This window comes from Pan paniscus, chromosome 8, assembly GCF_029289425.2.
Source record: "Pan paniscus chromosome 8, NHGRI_mPanPan1-v2.0_pri, whole genome shotgun sequence".
NCBI classification, from domain to species: Eukaryota; Metazoa; Chordata; class Mammalia; order Primates; family Hominidae; genus Pan; species Pan paniscus.
This window is the reverse complement of record NC_073257.2, coordinates 29,688,365-29,708,435: the sequence shown is the minus strand read 5'-3', so window position 1 is coordinate 29,708,435 and position 20,071 is coordinate 29,688,365. Positions and strand designations below refer to the sequence as shown.

At 39.6% G+C, this 20,071-nt stretch overlaps 1 protein-coding gene across 1 annotated transcript in view; it reads left to right on the top strand.

Annotated features, from left to right (window-relative positions):
• The window catches only part of CUBN (cubilin), a 314,944-nt gene that overhangs the window by 273,483 nt on the left and 21,390 nt on the right, over positions 1-20,071 (top strand). Inside the window, exon 61 of the mRNA XM_003831178.7 lies at positions 14,011-14,219. Within this exon, the coding sequence (XP_003831226.3) occupies positions 14,011-14,219 (209 nt within the window). The remainder of the gene's footprint in view (positions 1-14,010; positions 14,220-20,071) is intronic.

The following is a 20,071-nucleotide window of genomic DNA, read 5'->3' as shown; positions in this document are numbered from 1 at the left end:
TGCTAAGAGACCAAGGCAAAAATATCCAAGCACATGTATAACAAGGACAGAATGAATTACAGTCCAACAAATGTATAAATATGTTCAGGTAGGCTGGGCACGGTGGCTCACGCCTGTAATACTGGCACTTTAGGAGGCCGAGGCAGGCAGATCACTTGAGGTCAGGAGTCCAAGACCAGCCTGGCCTACATGGTGAAACCCCGTCTCTACTAAAAATACAAAAAATTAGCCAGGCATGGTGGTGCATGCTTACAAACCCAGCTACTTGGGAGGCTGAGGCAGGAGAATCACCTGAACCCAGGAGGCAGAGGTTGCAGTGACCCAAGATAGCACCACTGCACTCCAGCCTGGGCGACAAGAGCAAAACTCCGTCTCAAAAAAAAAAAAAAAAATGCTGGGCATGGTGGCTCACACCTGTAATCTCAGCACTTTGGGAGGCCGAGGTGGGTGAATCACCTGAGGTCGGGAGTTCGAGGCCAGCTTGGCCAACATGGAGAAACCCTGTCTCTACTAAAAATGCAAAATTAGGCATGGTGGCACATGCCTGTAATCCCAGCTACTCGGGAGGCTGAGGCAGGACAATCGCTTGAACCTGGGAGGTGAAGGTTGTGGTGAGCCAAGATTGTGCCCAGCCTGAGGAACAAGAGCAAAAAAATCCATCTAAAAAAAAAAAAAAAAGAAAAGAAAAAAAGACATATGACCAGATGGAAAGAGCTGATTGATGCATGATATCATTGCCTGGTGATACGGCTTTAGAAAAGCCCTATAATGTTTTGAATCTCAATTTTTATCTACTAAAAAACTGATCTATTTGAAATATTACAACTGTTTAAGAATGTGATGGGGATAAAGCAGATAATTTCTGGAAAGCACCTTAGCTGTCAGAGTGAAAGACTCTATGTATTAGAAAGTAATATTGAAGTCCCAAATTTTCAAGCCCCCCCCAACCCTATTTCCAAGGTTGGGGGGTGGCTGAGGGTGGGGTGGGCAGGGATCAACATTCTCAACAGGACCACATCATGCTACCGTGATTTTTTGTTCTTTCCTACCCACTTTGCAGTGACTCCTAACCGTCAAATCCTAAAGTACATTTTATAACCTAAATCTGAAATCAAAAGCTACATTCTGATTAAATCCTCAGGCCTTGCAGAGGCCTGGTGCACAATTGTTACTCCATCGATATTGTCCATATGAGTGATTTACAGAATAAATGGATAAATTGTGCCTACTTCAAAATCATATTTTATAATGAGATATAATAATATACCATATAGAACACATTAGATTTTATCTAGATTCAGCTCATTCTCAAAATTCAATCCTGGTTTATATAATTGTTGGGTAAGCTCTACACAGGGAGGTAAATTGAATCACTTTCATCCTCAGAGAATTAGGAATACCGGATCACACTCAGTATTTAGGTCATCTGTGTTTCTCGCCTGTGAGTTTTTGCCTGTTACCTTAACATCTGGAAAATGTCTCTCAAACACGCTAAATGAAGACAGTGGGAGTGGCAGGAGGAAGTTGAAGGGGATAAAAAAGAAGGAAACAGGAAAGAAAGAAAGGAGACAGAGAAAGCTGAAGAGAGTCTAGGGCCACAAAGATGGAAAACATGGTCACAACAAATGGAAAAAAAAATCTAACATGTCCAATTCAGACTTCTGCTTCTAGTTATGTTTAAGTTTCCCAGTTTTGGTGTTAAATTTAAACTTTGTGAGGCATTCTAAAATAGTTAAACAATACAAGAATAAACTTAAAAATTCAATGGCATAAAAAATATATGTATGCGTCTCTAGGTACCTCTTGGTGGCCTGATTGAAGTTGTCAGCTCACGTTACTGTTAGAAGTACAAATGTAATAAGGAAGTTGAATTATAACTTGAATAATTGGATAAATCACTGATCAAATAACTCTCAGTTTAGCAATAATGAGGGTATTGCTCGAAAGCAACCAAGGAATGTCATTTTTCTGGTTTCCTAATGTCATTTGCTCCCTGTGATGAAGTCTGAGAATGAGATGAGCTGAAACTGTAAACCCATTTAAAGAAAAACCCAACTAAGCTTATTTCCGCCCTTTTTAAGCCCTGTACCTTTTACTGGTGATTAGACTTCCCTTGGGGGATGATCCTAAAGACAAGGTTATCTTCAGGTTATTCTTTGTGGGTTTTATGGGGAAAGGTTTTTTGCTGAGCTGAGAATGTGGGAACAGGATAAAGAAACCAAGAAATGCTTAGTTCACCAAAACTTTACAAAAGCAAGTAGACAGGAGTTAAATACCAAATCAGCAAGAAGAAAGGAAAGGTTCTTAATAAACATATTTCAACACTGGAGTCTGTGCCCCCACCAATGACTAGATTGCCACTCCTGGTCTTGAAAGATGGGGCTGTCCTTGTGAAAATAAAACCACATGGTATTGTGGAGACCAAACTAAGTGATAAAATGGAGTTAATGGTAAATTATAGGATAACATTTTGAAAAACACTGAAGGGAACAGGTGCTGGGAAGAAGCACTAATTATGTGTAATCTAAAACACAAGACGCAACCTAGTTTTGTCGCAGGTAACTGGTTATTTTGGGTTAAATTATTTGTACCCATAAATTCCCTATAATAATCAACATCCTTACTCAGATCAGCCTGGCTTTGTTATAGCATTCCCAGGAACATAAAAACAAAATATATGCAGTGAGCAATAAAAATTTTAAAACATTCGTTTGTTATAAATAAATTGTTAGGAAATATAATAGTGGGACTGTGTTCTTCTCTTCATTCTAATATGTGAAAAGTCTGTTAATATTACATGGTAGCTGTACATTTTGCTCGCTCACAAGTAAAGACTTGTCAGGAAATCCCAGGGCATCGTGAAAATCACTGCTTGTCCCTGAACCTGTGCGCTACCAGATGTAGCATGAGCTGCTTGATGTATATTACTTTATCTAATCCTCAGAGCTACCAGATGAGACAGGAATTACCCCATTTTACAAAGGACGAAAGAAGAATTTAAGAGATTAAGTAATTTGTCTGTGGTCCAGAGGGTTTGTAAGAGGTAAAGCCAGGCTTTGAACTAGGTTTGACTGTCCCCCAAACTCATGATTTTCTTAGTAAGCCTTCATTGCCTCTGTGGCAATTGATAAAAATACCCAGGGATGTGATGTGTGTGTGTGTGTGTGTGTGTGTGTGTGTGTGTGAGAGAGAGAGAGAGAGAGAGATGGAGTCTCACTCTGTTGCCAGGCTGGAGTGCAATGGCGTGATCTCGGCTCACTGCAACCTCCTTCTCCCAGGTTCAAGCAATTCTCCTGCCTCAGCCCCTTGAGTAGCTGGGATTACCCGCGCATGCAACCACGCCTGGCTAAGTTTTGTATTTTCAGTGGAGACGGGCTTTCACCATGTTGGTCAGGCTGGTCTCGAACTCCTGACCTCATGATCCACCCTCCTCAGCCTCCCAAAGTGCTGGGATTACAGGTGTGAGCCACAGCGCCCGGCCCGCAGGGATTCTTTTTAACAGAAATGTATGCAAAAGGGCACTGGAAGCAGGAAAGAAGGGATCTATGGTACTTGGATGTTCCGTGGAAGAAAGGACACAGGACTGTTAGAGCATGCACCTCAGAGAATGTGAGTCCTGAATTCTGGTGCAGTGGGTAAGAGGGTAAACGTGGAGCATCACATCCCAGATTCAAACTCAGTTTGTACATCTCAATGAGGTCGATCTTGGACAATTTACTTATCCACTCTGAGTATTGATTTTTTTTTTTATCTGTAAAAACAGTACACTAATAATAATGACCTTATAGGGTTCAGTGATTAAATTAGAAAATACTTGTCATTCATTTCACATGCAAGAATTTTTAGCTATAAATAGTATTATTTTGGAAGGATAAGAAGGCATTCCTTGGCCAGGCATGCTGGCTCACTCCTGTAATCCCAGAGCTTGGGAGGCTGAGGCGGGCTGATCACCTGAGGTCAGGAGTTTGAGACCAGCCTGGCCAACATGGTGAAACCCCATCTCTACCAAAGAATACAAAAATTAGCTAGGTTTGGTGGCACACACCTGTAGTCCCAGCTACTCGGGCAGCTGAAATCAGGAGAATCCCTTGAACCTGGGAGGCGGAGGTTGCAGTGAGTGGAGATCACACCACTGCACTCCAGCCTGGGTGACAGAGTGAAACTCTATCTCAAAAAAAAAAAAAAAAAAAAAAAAAAAAAGGCATTCATTGGGAAAATGGAAAATCTATGAAGAAATAAAACACATGCACAAAGTTACAGGTGCATCCCATTTCAATGGATGCCGGCTAACCTGAACATTGGTAATGCTTTGGGGCATAAGGCAGAGAACAATAGGTGCTGAGAGAGGAGAGATATGCAAAGGCCAGACATGGAGGGCTCTGTATCATGTGCAAAGAGGAGCCAGTCATTGTTTTGAGCTGGAGAGTGCTATCATCTGGTCAGACTTATTTTAGAAAGCACATCCCAGCACCTGTGGGGATGATGTTTTGAAGCAGCATTCCAGGGAAAAAGTTAGAAAAGTATTGCAATAGTTTAGGCATGGGATGATAAGAGCCGTGGTACCATGAAAATAAAGAAAGAGACTGAAAGGAGAAATCCTCAAGATATTGAATCAATAACACAGTGTTCCATTTGAGAGAAGCGGCTTGGGGAGAAGAAATAATAATGCTCCTAAGGTTTCTGGACAATGTCTTGTGACACCACTATTCAAATGGAAAATTACTAGGAGAGGACAGTGCTTTGCAGAATAAAATAATAAAAATGTTGGGTTTTGTCTGGAGAATTTGATGCCTTTAGGATATCCAGCTAGTGTTCAGTAGGTAGTCAGATAAGAGAGTTAGAAGCTCAGTAGAAACATCTTGGCTGGAGTTTTGCTCTTTTTTATTTTGAAGCCATATAATGTGGCACATGTACATTTATAATTATTACATCTTTCTAGTGGATTGACTGATACCATTATGTAACAACGTTTTTAAATGCTTTTTACCTTAATTTCTACTTGTTCTGATTTAGTATAACTTCCATAGCTTTCTTTTGATTCATATTTGCATGACATGTTTTTAAACCCTTTTATTTTCAACTTGTCTCTATCCTGAAGAATATATTTGGCTTTTGTTTGGCTATGCCTTTCTATTGAAGAATTTAATGTGTTTATATCTGATAAAATTACTAACAATATTAGTTTTAGATAGACCTTTGTACTATTTGTGTTTTGTTTGTCCCACTTCTTTTTGTTTTCCTTTAACTATCGTTTCTTTTTAAAATTAATCACTTTTTTATTACTCCCCTTTTAAAATTATTATTTATACATCCTGTTACTCTTGTTTCAGTAGTTACCTTAAAGATTACAGTATTCAACCTTAATATGTTAGAATCTAATTTAAAGTTGATACTTTTATCATGTTATAATCAATAATCAATCCAAGGACCTTGGAACATTTTAAACCCGCTTACCCACTTCCTGTCTTTTGTGCTATCTATGCCAAGTATTTTAATTCCACGTACATAATAGGTACACAAAACATTTTTATTGTTTTACACAATTACTAATAATGTAAAATTACCCTTGCTGTTATTTTTCTTTTCTTCCTGAAATTCTATGCTTCCATATGGGATTAATGTATTTCTTTTGGAAGACCTCTCTTTTATGTTTCTTTCATTGGAGATCTTCTGGTAGAAAGTGTTCTTTGTTTTTGTTTTTCGAAAATGACTTGATTTTCTTAAATTTTGTGGGATTCTTGCTCTGAGTATAGAGTTCTAATTTGGCATTTATTTTCATTCAGGACTTTACGATGCTATTCCATCATGCTCTGGCTTGTGTTATTTTGATTAGGAAGCCATTGCTTTCTATAACTGGGGACCCCCATCCCTCCCCTGGTACTGTTATTGTTGCTGTTGTTGTTATTTAATTTTATTTTAGCCATTCTGGTAGGTGTGTATTAATACCTCATGTGGTTTTAATTTAATGGTGAACAATTTTCACGTGCTTTTTGTCATCTATATATCTATTCGCTGGTGAAATATCTATTTATATCTTTTACCCATTTTCTAATTGAATTGTTTATTTTTCTACTGTTGGGTTTTGAGAGCTTTTTATCTATTCTCAATCAATGATCCTTTGTCAGTATGTGGTTTGCAAATGTTATTTACCAGTCTATATCTTGCCTTTTAATTTTCTTGCCTTATATTGGCCTTTCACTGAACAAAAGTTTTTAATGTTGAAGTTCAATTTATCGACTTTTTCTTTTATAGATCATGTTTTTGATACCAAGTCTAAGAATTCTTTGCCTACCCCAAGGTCCCAGAGATTATTCTGGTGTTTTCTTTTAAAAGTTTTATGATTTTACGTTTTTCATTTGTGTCTATGATCCATTTTGAGCTCATTTTGGTTTAGATATGAGATTTAGGTGGAAGTCAGTTTTTTGCCTTTGGATGTCCAATTGCTCTAGCACCATTGGTTGAAAAGGCTGTCCTTCCTTCATTGAATTGCATTGGCACATTTGAAAAAAATCAGTTGGATATATTTGTATAGGTCTATTTCTGGGTTCTGTATTCTATTCCATTGATTATGTGTCTTAACTCCTCACCAATATCACACTGTCTTGATTACTATAGCTACATGGTAAGCCTTAATATCAGGTGGAGTGATTCCTCCCACTTCATTTTTCTTTGTGAAGTTGTTTTAGCTATTTGAAGGCCTGTGCCTTTCCATATAAATTTTAAAATAAAGGCTGGGTGCAGTGTCTCATGCCTGTAATCCCGGAGCTTTGGGAGACCAAGGTGGGAGGATCCCTTGAGGCCAGGAGTTCAAGACCAGCCCAGCCAATATAGCAAGACCCTGTCTTCACCAAAAATAACAAAATTAGCCAGGCATGGTGGCATTTGCCTGTGGTCCTAGCTAACTGGGAGGCTGAGGTAGGAGGATCCCTTGAGCCCAGGAGTTCAAAGTTGCAGTGAGCTGTGATCACACCACTGCACTCCAGTCTGGGTGACAGAGCAAGCCTCTATCCTAAAAAAAACGTAAATAAATAAAAATAAAAATAAGTTAAGCTTTTTGATGTTTGCAGAAAAACCTTGCTGAGATTTTTATAGGAATTGCATTAAATCTATCCATCAATTTGGGGAAAACTGATGTCTTTACTATGTTGAGTTTTCCAATCCATGAACATATATGTATCTAGACTTATTTAAGCCTTCTTTTATTTATTACATTATTTTGTAATTTTCATCACATAAGCCTATATATGCTTCATTAAGTATATACCTAAATATTTCATTTTTTTGTAATGATTATAAATGGTATTGTTTTTTAATTTTGGTCTCCACATGTAATGGTTAGTATATTAAAATTTGATTGATTTTTGTGTATTGTTCCTTTATCCTGAGTTCTTGCTGAAGTCACATATTAGTTCTAAGAATGTTTTTCCATATTACTTGGGATTTTCTGCAGCTAATAGTTACTTGCAAAAGTGGAAATTTTATTTCTTCCTTTCCAGTCTCTCTATATATTTTTTCTTGCTTTATTCTGGCAAGAATTCTAATACTATGCTGAGTTAGAGGGGTGTGAAATCAATATCGTTGCCTTGTTCCTGATCTTAGGGAGAAAGCGTTTAGTATTTCACCATTAATTATGCTGTTAGCTGTAGGTTTTTGCAGATGGTTTTTATCAAGTCAAGAAATTTCTCCTCTATTCCTAGTTTGCCAAGAGTTTTTATCATGAATGTGTGTTGGATTTTGTCAAATCCTTTTTCAGCATCAACTGACATGATCATGTCATTTTGCTTAGTAAATTATTTTGTTAATTTCCAAGTTGGAAAGAATGATTCTCATAAAATGCTCTGGGGCTAATGATGTATACATAGAGTATTTTCAGTGATATCTAAATAATGCAAGATAAATTAAAAGATAACGATAAAATTTTCCTTCTCCTAAGTTCTTTATACAAGTATTGCTCTTTTTCTATTAACTACAGCTACTGATTAGCTTGCTGAAATTACCTTTCTTTTAGCAAATTACCATTCTTTTAGTTTTATGATTCCTAAATATTACCAGACTAAATACATATTTTAATTTAGATTAAGCTGGGTTTCTAATTAGGATAACTAAAGTGAGTCAAATTAAGTGAAGCTATTAAAAACAAAACAATAAAAAACCTCATTACAAAAACTACTAACATTTTTTCTTGTAAAACATAAATATTATACCTGAAGTATTGTACACATTGGAGATTAGGGAGTAAAATAATAAACACTGTTTACTTTTAGAGAAAAAGACAAAACAGGTTCGTCTGAAACCTAGTAGAATGTTTTTACATGAATACACTGCTTTGGGGCAATTGTGTATCTGCAGCTTTATAAATTACAGTAAGGCTGATTCCAAAAAAGGATAATGCATTTCTAGCCCTGCATCCCTGGGTGGTAGAAAGGAAGCTGTCTAGGTGTGCTCGCATTTCCCTAAGGCACCAGCTTTAAATGTCTTTGTATTCTGCTTCCTGTAGTTTCCAGTAAAGCTTCCTTCAGCTGCAGCCTAAAGCCACAGATGGCTTGCTGGAAACAGGAGAGCGCCTGAAGTCAAGCCAGTCTGTATCTGCTGGTACAGCACACTGTGCACCTTCTCAGTAGTGGTCAACCAGACAGGCAGAGATACTATCCAGACAACCTCAGGAAAATGTCAGCCGTATAGAATGTGAGCCACAAAAATGTCAATTCTCCAAATAACGATTTAAAAATGTATCTGACTCCACTGAAGCCTTCAAGATGTTTTATCCAAGAGAATGTAACTATTTTTTCCCTTATCAGATTGATCTTGGCTTAAGCTTCACTCTGAGGTTTAGTCATTGGAAGGTAATAATTCAGGATTCGGTTACCGACTTTTAATTAAGTAGATTTAGACCTGGATCTCACTCCTTATTATGGGGTTATATTTCCAATATTTCTTTAGCCAAAACATGTATTTTCTCTGAAGAAATGGCTCTTTTGTGTGAGAGAGATATTTCCAATTCAGGGAAGAAAGTTAGAGTGACGTTTGTTCTTGGACACACTGTGTCATCAGAGAGTGACTAACACACCTGATTGATGAGGCAGGTGCTGATGGATGAGAGCTGTCTAGGTGGCCCAAAAATGTGTAGTAATGAGGAAATGATGGATTGGTGATGCTAAACATATCAAGGTTAAGATGGCTTATACATTAAAAAATGCAATTTCAAAATATCAGTATGGTAAATATATATGACTTTCTGATGCATGGGACTCTATTTCATAGTCACAGAGGTCACCCTTGTTTATATTCCTCCACCATTGAAACACAGAAAGAGCAATGTGGCAATAGCTCCTTTTGGGAAAGAACCCTTCTTTTGTTAATATTGATCATTACATTTTCTCAAAGACATATACACTTACATTTCATTTTGCATGGAGCAGTTTTGCTATATTTAAGCACTAAAGAGGGGGAATTAGAGCAATTGCTATTCCCTGCACTACACAAATAACTGTTCACTCATGTAATATGATATTCACTTCAAATATTTGATTATTTTGGCCAGGATTATCTCATGATATTTTTCTCCATGTTCTTTATTCTGTGTGTATATTTTGTGAATTGAACAATGAGCTCTATTATAGTTTGATAGCTTAAACAAGCTATTAATATTAGTTGTATGTATTAGTCTGCTATTACCATGACAGTGCTACTTAACAAACCATGCAAAATTCAGTGTCTTATAATGAAAGCATTTGTTTTTATTACTTATGGGTCCACGGACTAGCTTGCCTGCCTCCGTTCCAAGCTGCGGGTTGGCTGTAGTTGGCTGTAAAGTTGAGTCTGGGTTCAAGTCTGCTCCACATGAATCCACTTTTTCTTTGAACCAGCAGTTACTCAGCACATGATATCTTAGTGGATCACAGGAGCACAAAGTCCTAGACAACAATAAAAACAAGAACAAAACGTAAGCACGTTTAAGGCCTCTGGCTGCTTCATGACCACTAACACTCATTCTAAAGCAAGTCGTAGGGCCAAGCCTAACATCAAGTGCACAGAAAAATATACTCTCCATTTTAGTGCAGTGCAAAGAGAGAGACTGAAGAATTAAAAATCAGCCAGTTAAGCTGGGCATGGTGGCATGCACCTGTAATCCCAGCTATTCAAGAGGCTGAGGTGGAAGGATTTGCTTGACCCCAAGAATACGAGACCAGCCTGGGCATCATAGCAAGTCCTCATCTAGAAGAAAGGAAGGAAGGAAGGAAGGGAAGGAGGGAGGGAGGGGAGGGGAGGGGAGGAGAGAGGAGGGGAGGGGAGGGGAAGAGAGATAGAGAGAAAGAAGAGAGAAAGAGAGAGAGAGAAAGAGAGAGAGAGAAAAAAGGAAAGGAAGAAAAAAGAAGTGAGGGAGGAAGAGAGGAAGGGAGGGAGGGAGGGAGGAAGGAAGGAAGGAAGGAAGGAAAGGAGGGAGGATGGATCAGCCAATTTACCACTCAATCCATGGCAAACACATCAGTGATTTAAGGATGCTTGTTCTGGGGTTCCCTGGAATGTGGGTGTGCTGCCTTATGGCATTAGTCATAGCAGTAGTACTACAGAATAAGTGTGTGTAATGGCATTCACTGGGCCCAAGTACAATTGCCATCTTGCCCTTATGAACTTATTAGTAACAATTAATAAACAAGTAGTGATAAATATAGCTTGAATGTTTAAAAATAACATTTAGTTTTTGAAGCTGATGATTAATAGAATAATGCCCAGCAACAGCATTTTCCTGTCTACCTACCTCCAACTCTTCAGTGCTCCCACCTGCAGCCCTCACCACAGCAATGTCCTTTCACCTGGTCTCATCTCCTTCAGTCTCGTTCCCTTGCATGTAAAATGCTGGTTCTGGATCAGTTTTTAGATAAGACTTGATTAGCAAGTGCATCCTGATTCTACCACTTATTTGATTAAAAATCTTTCAACTGAATCCCATTAGCCACAGAACACAGTCTGACAGCCAAACTCTGTATAATCCAGCATTGAAGGCCCTCTATAGAAGACCCCATCCTGTTTTCCCAATCCTAATTCTCATTATTCTCCTTCATGTGCCCTATTCTTTTCTCAGAGTTATGCTTGCCCATGCATATAATGTAAATTCTTGCCCATTTAGCCTTGGATCAAGAGATTCTTTCAGGCTGGAATTGCCAATGCCAATTCCATTTCTACATGGTTTTATTCTATTTATGCTTCAAGACCCAGATCCAAATCACCTCCTCCTTGGAACAGTTGAGATCCTCATAGCCCAAAGTAATCTTCATCTTTTTGCAAAACTGTAAGACTTTTCTGCCTCTTTTACTGAACCTATCATTTTCTAAATTGCGTCATCATTATTTATCTATGTCTTACTACTAATGGACTATCATTTATCTTTTTCTACTTAAATACTAAATATACTTTCTTGAATATTGAAACAATATGTAATAAATAAATTTATCAATCCATTCATACCCTCAGTCATCGTTCTTCTGTGCTACGCATGCCAGTAAGCTTAAGTGGTTTCCTTAAGTAACAGTCAGTTCACACTGGAATCAAAGCTGCTCAAACTCCACAAACTCCAACCCTCTCTTTAGTTTGCAGGCCCGTTTCAGATGAGCAGAATCATTAGCAACATGTGGTGAAGCACTGCGTATTGCTTACGTTTCAGAATAATTTTGTCCTAGATGACCTCTGTGAATATATCAGGGACTGGGCCTTTGGAAGCATTTCAACTTTGGGAAATGTCTGACTATGCAAATACTCTATAGTTTCGCCTGACTTAGAAGCTATGGACAGGCCAAGCCTGACCTACTAAGTAATGTGCCTGTAACAAAAATCACCCTGCACGTTTGCTATCCATTGGATTTACAGACAGGGTTCAGGAGAGCCACCATTGTTCATGTTTACTGCCAAGGTCCAAGTACAAAATCTTAGCACCCCCTAATGTTGAAAGCAGTCTTTTCACCGTGAGCAGAAAATGGAATGAGAAAAATAGACTGAAGGCCAATCCCAGCGAAGTTTAACTTTGGAACTAGCCATGACCTATATTTGTGTAGAATACAAGCTTTATAGACATTAGTTTCAGCACCAGTTTAATCCCTGTTCCTACTAGGGCTATTTTGAGCTTATTTCACCATTTCTTTCAAAATTGTCAATAAATTGTTCATCCCTTTATGCTCTTCTTAAATCATTTCTGAGCTGTCTGCTTAGGCCATGGAGTAGACAAAACTAAATCTTATGTTCTGAGGATTGTTTTTTTGTATTCTTTTATGGTAGACCGTTTAATCATCTTGAGATCATTCTTTATCTCTCCTTTGTATTTTTATTCTGAATTATAAAATTTTTATCTCAAAGAAGGTGTTTTTCTTCTATAAAGATTTTTTCCTTTAGCTTCTCATGTTTTGGAAAAGAAAAAGTTAAATATAGACTGTGGCTGAATATAAACTGGACTGCAGTGTTAAATGCCTCTCAGCCGCTTTCTATCACACTGTGTAAATAAAAGATTTGTTGGCAGCAATTTTCTTGGTTTGTTGGGTAAATTCTTCATAAATTCAGTTTTCAGTCTGACAGTGTTCATGAAAGCGGAACATAAAAGTAAAACATATGCACATTTTCCACCAGCTTTATTATGCAAAGTACTTGATTTTGTATAAAACTGGATTTCTCAAGGCCAGGAAAATCTTCAATAAATCACATCAGCAATCCCAAAAACGTCTGTAGAACCCTATGTGTTTTCCCACTTCTTTCAGCAACTCTGTGAATAAGAAGGAGACACCTGAAGGCTCTGCTATGGAAGCAAAGAGCAAGGGAGGCAAAGATAGAGTGAGGAAGGGAAAGATAGAGTGAGGGAGGCAAAGATAGAGTGAGGGAGGGAAAGATAGAGGGAGGGAGGGAAAGATAGAGTGAGGAAGGGAAAGATAGAGGGAGGGAGGGAGGGAAAGATGGAGGGAGGGAAAGATAGAGGGAGGGAGGGAAAGATAGAGGGAGGGAGGGAAAGAGGGAGGGAGGGAGGGAAAGATAGAGGGAGGGAGGGAAAGATAGAGGGAGGGAGGGAAAGATAGAGGGAGGGAGGGAAAGATAGAGGGAGGGAGGGAGGGAAAGATAGAGGGAGGGAGGGAAAGATAGAGGGAGGGAGGGAAAGATAGAGGGAGGGAGGGAAAGATAGAGGGAGGGAGGGAAAGATAGAGGGAGGGAGGGAGGGAAAGATAGAGGGAGGGAGGGAAAGATAGAGGGAGGGAGGGAAAGATAGAGGGAGGGAGGGAAAGATAGAGGGAGGGAGGGAAAGATGATGGAGGGAGGGAAAGATGGAGGGAGGGAAAGATGGAGGGAGGGAAAGATGGAGGGAGGGAAAGATAGAGGGAGGGAGGGAAAGATGGAGGGAGGGAAAGATAGAGGGAGGGAGGGAAAGATAGAGGGAGGGAGGCAAAGATAGAGGGAGGGAGGGAAAGATGGAAGGAGGGAAAGATAGAGGGAGGGGGGAAAGATAGAGGGAGGGAGGGAAAGATAGAGGGAGGGAGGGAAAGATAGAGTGAGGAAGGGAAAGATAGAGGGAGGGAGGGAGGGAAAGATAGAGGGAGGGAGGGAAAGATAGAGGGAGGGAGGGAGGGAAAAATAGAGGGAGGGAGGGAAAGATAGAGTCAGGGAGGGAAAGATGGAGGGAGGGAAAGATAGAGGGAGAGAGGGAAAGAGAGTGAGGGAGGGAAAGACAGTGAGGGAGGGAAAGATGGAGGGAGGGAAAGTTGGAGGGAAGGAAAGATAGAGGGAGGGAGGGAAAGATAGAGTGAGGGAGGGAAAGATGGAGGGAGGGAAGGAGGGAGAGATGGGGCGGGGTGGGGGGAAGGAAGAAAGAAAAGAAAAGAGGGAGGGAGGAAAGGAGGGAGCCCAGGAGGGAATGATCTGATCATGTTCTCAGAGTGTGACAGAAAATGGAAACTATGTTCTTTTTAAAAACCCTCCATGTACAATGTAAGGTCGGTTCTGTTTGGTCTGCATAGTGATGTCTTTGTTTTAATGCAGGGCCTCAGCAAGGATGTGGTGGTTATCTGACAGGCTGGAATAATACCTTTGCCTCTCCTGATTCTGATTCGAATGGAATGTATGACAAGAATTTAAACTGTGTATGGATCATAATTGCACCTGTAAACAAAGTAATTCACCTCACCTTCAATACATTTGCTCTGGAGGCAGCAAGTACTAGGCAAAGATGCCTTTATGATTATGTAAAGGTAAGGCTGTTGTATTTTTTTAACAGAGTCTATTCATCCCAGACTCTAATATAGTGTATTCCAGTTTATATCGTTACAGGAAGTCCTGCTAATTGTGAGTACAGGTGCTACTGCTTTTTAAAATGACCTATTCTTCAGTGATGCTACATTTAATATTATAGATGCTCTATCTTCATATCAAATTAATCTTTAATATGGGTGACTCAAATATTTTGTGTGACTGGCTTCCAACATTAGCATTTAAATCTCCTATTCATCAATGTCTTGCAAGAGACGATCTATAGGAAGGTCGGTTTTCTGGAGAGAGATACTCAAAGGACCTTTGGCAAATCCTAAAATAAACAATGTCAGTGACACAAATAATCACCTCTTAATTTGTCTATTTCTTAGGCTTATAGATTTGCTTATCACATTATGTTTAGATATTAAAATGGTTCTGAAATCCCATTAAAAGTAAATAAAGGCTGGGCACTGTGGCTCATGCCTGTAATTCCAGCAATTTGGGAGGCCGAGGCAGGAGGATCAGTTGAGGCCAGGAGTTTGAGACCAGCCTGGCCAACATGATGAAACCCTGTTTCTACTAAAGACACAAAAAATTAGCCGGGTGTGGCGGTGGGCGCCTGTAGTCCCAGCTGCTCCAGAGGCTGAGGCAGGAGAATCGCTTGAACCCGGGAGGTGGAGGTTGCAGTGAGCTGAGATCTCGCCACTGCACTCTAGCCTGGGTAGCAGAGCAAGACTCCATCTCAAAAATAAATAAATAAATAAAATAAAAAAGTAAATCAAGAAACTTCTGTTCAATTTTTAATGACTTTAATATTAAACTATTATACCTATCAGGTTATATAGGTTCAGATTACAAGTGTTAAGTAGCATCAATCAATATTTACTACTGCACTCTCAGGGGAAAAATAAAAAGTATGGCAAGATTTGTATTTATGAGGAGCTTAAGTCTGATTAGAAAATTATGGGATGACACATGCAAATTAAGAATGCATAGTTCAGGATAGTCAGCATTTAAGCGCTAATGAATGCATTCGATGCAGGCTTGAAGCAATGTGCAAGCTTAGAAGGAAAGAAAGTTCATGAAACTCGTGTGATCAAGAATGACTTGATAGAGCAAGCGAAAACTTACTCAGGTCAGGAGAGAATTCAGGCAAGGTGAACATTTTCAAAAAGGCATAGAACTTGATATGTGCATGTTCTCGAAAGCGTAAAGAGGCTGGCTGTATTGAAGCAGAATAGTGCTAAAGAGTAGCAAGAAATAAGATGGCCTACATAGAGAAATACTGAGATTACAGAGGATCCTGAAAGTCAAACTAACGACTTTAGACTCTGTGCGGGTGAAAATAAGGAGTGGTTGAAGGTTTTCCAATGAGTGAGGTGACAACAGCAGTAGCTAGGGAAGACTAACCTGAAATCAGCAGCTGTGGGAACTGGAAGGAGAGGAGGCTGGGAGGGCTCCAGAGAGAGGTCCCTCCTAGGTGAGAAAGTCAGTCTTAGACCTGGATCAGGGGTGCAGCCATGGCGGTGATGGCAAGAGGGGTGCAAGAGAAACTTAAGTTCTAGGATTGCAATAAACTTTAAAGAAAATAATTTTAAAAGAAAAGGAAGGAAAATTTGTGGAGGGAATACCCATTTGAGCACGTAGTTATATGCTTATGTTTTTACTATGAAAAGGGCTAAGGCTTGGAGACCAGAAAAATAACAGTGTGGTTTTGGTGAGAGCAAGACAGACAAGTGAGACTGCAGTGGGCAGAGAATGGAATGGGGCTCTAGTGAGAAGACAGCTCCATGAATAGAGAGGACACAGCAAAGAGCCTTCCTTCCATCAGGAGAAAGGATGCTTTCTTAGAGGGAGTCAGCATAGATTTCAGAGAGTCAGGCTCTCAGCTCCAGGAAAAGTACCCAGGGAGGCAGTTGGAGAAGGCAAAAGGCACGGGAAAAGAACAGACGTGTCATGAAAAGATAAATGTGAAGACCAGGAATAGTGTAGTATCCCTGAAGTCAAGGGGCAGGGGGATTCTTTTACAAAGCATGGGTGGTCAATACTATTGAATTGTAAAGTAGAGGCCAAGAAAGGGAAAGATGAAGAACAGCCTCATTGCACTGGATGACAACCATTTTAATAAAGTATTGGCACAGAAGCTGGATCAGAGGAGTTCATGAAAGACTAAAGATAGCAAGGAATGTCAATTCCAGTTTAATTCTCCTTTCCTAAAATGAGACCTGGCCGGCCGGGTGCGGTGACTCACATCTGTAATCCCAGCACACTGGGAGGCAGAGGTAGGCAGATTGCTTGAGCTCAGAAGTTTGAGACAAGCCCTGGCAACGTAGTGAGACCCCGTCTCTACAAAAAATACAAAAAAATTATCTGGGTGTGGTGCTGTGCACCTACGGTACCAGCTTCTCGGGAGAATGAGGTGGAAGGATCCCCTGAACCCAGAAGGTATAAGCTGCAGTCAGTCGTGATTGCATCACTGCACACCAGCCTGGGCAACAGAGTGAGATACTTTCGCCAAAAAAAAAAAAAAAAGAGGCTGGGAGAGACCAAAATGACTAGAGCAGTCCTAAAGTTGAATTCAAAACTGTTTGAGAGCTCTCCTGGCTTTACAGAAAGGTAATAAGGTTTAGAGACGGACAGTATGGGGACTCTAACCCAATTTTGCTGTCAGACAAATTTCCTAATCTCCCCGATTCCTCATCATTTCGTCAATTCTTCTTTAAATCACATAATAGTACCTACTGTGAAAGGCAGTTTTGAGGATTGAAATTATGTGTACTAGAGCGTTTAGCACTGTGCCTGACATAAATTGTAAACAAATTTACCTCCCTTTTTTTCCCCCTTGGAGTAATTCCAAATAGGCATGGGCACTATGGAATTTCTTTTTATTAAAAACTAAAAATAATGGATTTGCATATAAAATTACAACTTTAAATTCTTATAGAATGATTTGAGTATGGCCCTGCTAGGAGAGTTGATTGGATTTACTCTCAAGATCCATTTTTATGGAGTGTGATTTGATAATGTCATCAAAACAGCCTGTCATTGTCTGAATTTCCGCAATTCATTCAGGCCAGAAACTGCAATATCAAAAACAAGGAGTTATTTTCTTGCTTCAAAATAAAATATCGTTTTTTTCAAATAAATTCTGTTCAGAACTATTCTTGTTTTCCCCCTTGGAAAAGCAATTTCCTTGCATTGGCAACGTTTCCAACTACCACTAAACTGGCAGATCAAAGAATAGCCCTTGGAATGTGGAGCTTGGAGCTTTCTTTATTAAAGAGATTTTTCTGTGATAAATGGGACGGTTGATTCCTTTTAGATTTTTTTTTAGAGATTATAATCAAATCACTTTTTAGAAAAGCTAATTTAACTGAACTCTGTGGTAGATACACAAGTAAAATCATACCAATTCCGTTATTCCTTCATAATTCTATCATGATCGTTTGTGAAAGGGTTGACTTGGAGAGTAATTACGGTAACTGAATCACGTAGTGAATTGTGCATGTCACTGAGCGGTCTCTGTTGAAATCCACATCGCATCCATTGCAGGAGTTAGTTGGCAAGGGTATGTGTCAGGCCCTGTACCAGCATCACTGGAGATGTAGAGAGTTAAAGACATCTCTTGAAGAGTTCAAGCTTCTTGAGGAGCTGCTAGTAAAGTGTAGGAGACTGACATGTAAACAAAAAACATACATTTAAATAATTACATTTAAAGTACAAATAAAATACATTTTTTTTTTTTAGTTGGAGTCTTGCTCTTTTGCCCAGGCTGGACTGCAGTGGTGCTATCTCGGCTCACTGCAAGCTCTGTCTCCCGGGTTCACGCCATTCTCCTGCCTCAGCCTCCTGAGTAGCTGGGACTACAGGCGCCCGCCACCACACCCAGCTAATTTTTTGTATTTTTAGTAGAGATGAAGTTTCACTGTGTTAGCCAAGATGGTCTCGATCTCCTGACCTTGGGATCCGCCCGCCTCGGCCTCCCAAAGTGCTGGGATTACAGGCATGAGCCACCACGCCCGGCCAAAATACATTTAAATAACGGACATTTTTTTCACATTGTATAACGTGTTGCATAACATGACAAAAATCATAAATAGAAACAACATAGAAGGGCAGAGCAGAAGAGGCTCTGATTGGCTTTGTGTTGGCTAGGAAAGGCTTTCTAGAGGGTGATGGCTGGGCTGGAATTTACAAAATGAACAGAAACTCACTCCCTTTTGTTATCCTTTACGAAACTGAGAGGAGCATGAACCTAGCTGACTTTTTCTGCCAGGAAGTATGGAACCAGCAGAGAGAGGTCCTCATCCTAACATTGCCCAGTTTTTCCTCAACCCCATCAGTGCCCCTTTTCTTTTTCTTTTTCTTTTCTTTTCTTTCTTTTTTTTTTTTGAGACAGAGTTTCTATCTTGTCACCCAGGCTCGAGTGCAATGGTGCGATATTGGTTCACTGCAACCTCTGCCTCCCGAGTTCAAGTGATTCTCCTGCCTCAGCCTCCCAAGTTGCTTGGATTACAGACATGCACCACCATGCCCAGCTAATTTTTGTATTTTTAGTAGAGACGGGGTTTCACCATGTTGGCCAGGCTTGTCTTGAACTCCTGACCTTAGGTGAGCCATCTACCTTGGCCTCCCAAAGTGCTGGGATTACAGGTGTCACTGCCCCTTTTCATAGCCAATATTTTGTAATCCTTCCTTTCCCACCTGAAGTGAATGTCATCTATGCTATAACCTACCCATAATGTAATTTCAGAAAATCACTATACTATCCCAAAGGCAATGAAAAGGAGAAATAAAAGGAAAGTATATAAAATAGTGTGTCTTCACATATGTAAATACTCTAACACTGCTACACAAAGTCACATAATAAAATAGATTCCTTTTATATGTAGAATGGTGGTGAATAAAAAGTATAAATGTAAACAAATACGGGTGGGTTGTATTTGCAACCCACATGCCAATAGCAGCATCACCATCTGCAAGATAAGTTTCCAGAATGGTGGAAAAACTCAAAACAAACATTTCTAAACCAAACAAAGTACAGTCTTCCCTCAGCTTACACAATAATTGCATTTCTGGAAATTTGGTGCATATCAAAACTGTGCAAAAATATTTTTGTGTTTATATATAAAATGGACTTAGGTTCTGGGATCAAATAATTATAAATAACTTTTTTTTTTTACACAAATGTCTGACAGGACATTCAAAAGTTATGTGGGACAAAAATCTTCACTTTGCAAAACTGTCCTGTGAATTACTAAATGCCAGTTATAGGCCCAAATTATAGTGATGACCCAAAAACCACCACACTTGTGCAAAACACTCCCTATGGGGTGGTATTGACCTCATTGAGAAGGTCTGACTCAATGCACCGGGCTTAACCATTCAGTCTGTGTCAGACACTGGAGCTGAGGAGGGGCTGTCCATCTTTGGGGAGAGGATCAGCAGTCTATGGAAGGCATCACGTTCCTATCCACATGAGGTCGTACCTACTATTCATTCATTCTTTCATTCAGTTCAGTGTTAATTAGCATAGCTACTATATTCTAGACATTGCTGCAAGAACTAGAGAAGAACATAGAGATTTTAGAAAACAATACTAGGAAAACTCCTGCTCTTGTAGAGCTGATTCTAATCATTGCTTCTTTGTGGCTTTTTCCCAGACATCTGGGACTAGTATAATTTTTTCTCCAGAAGATTCTGAAATGGGTCAGAGTTTAGCCCCAAACCGGAGAAGTCACTCTCTATTCTTCTTCCCATACTAAATTACGCCCTGGTATGTTGCCCTGCAGGCCTCCTCAGAGGTTCTGCAATAAGATCAAAGAATTCACGAAGATACTCTAAGATTCTG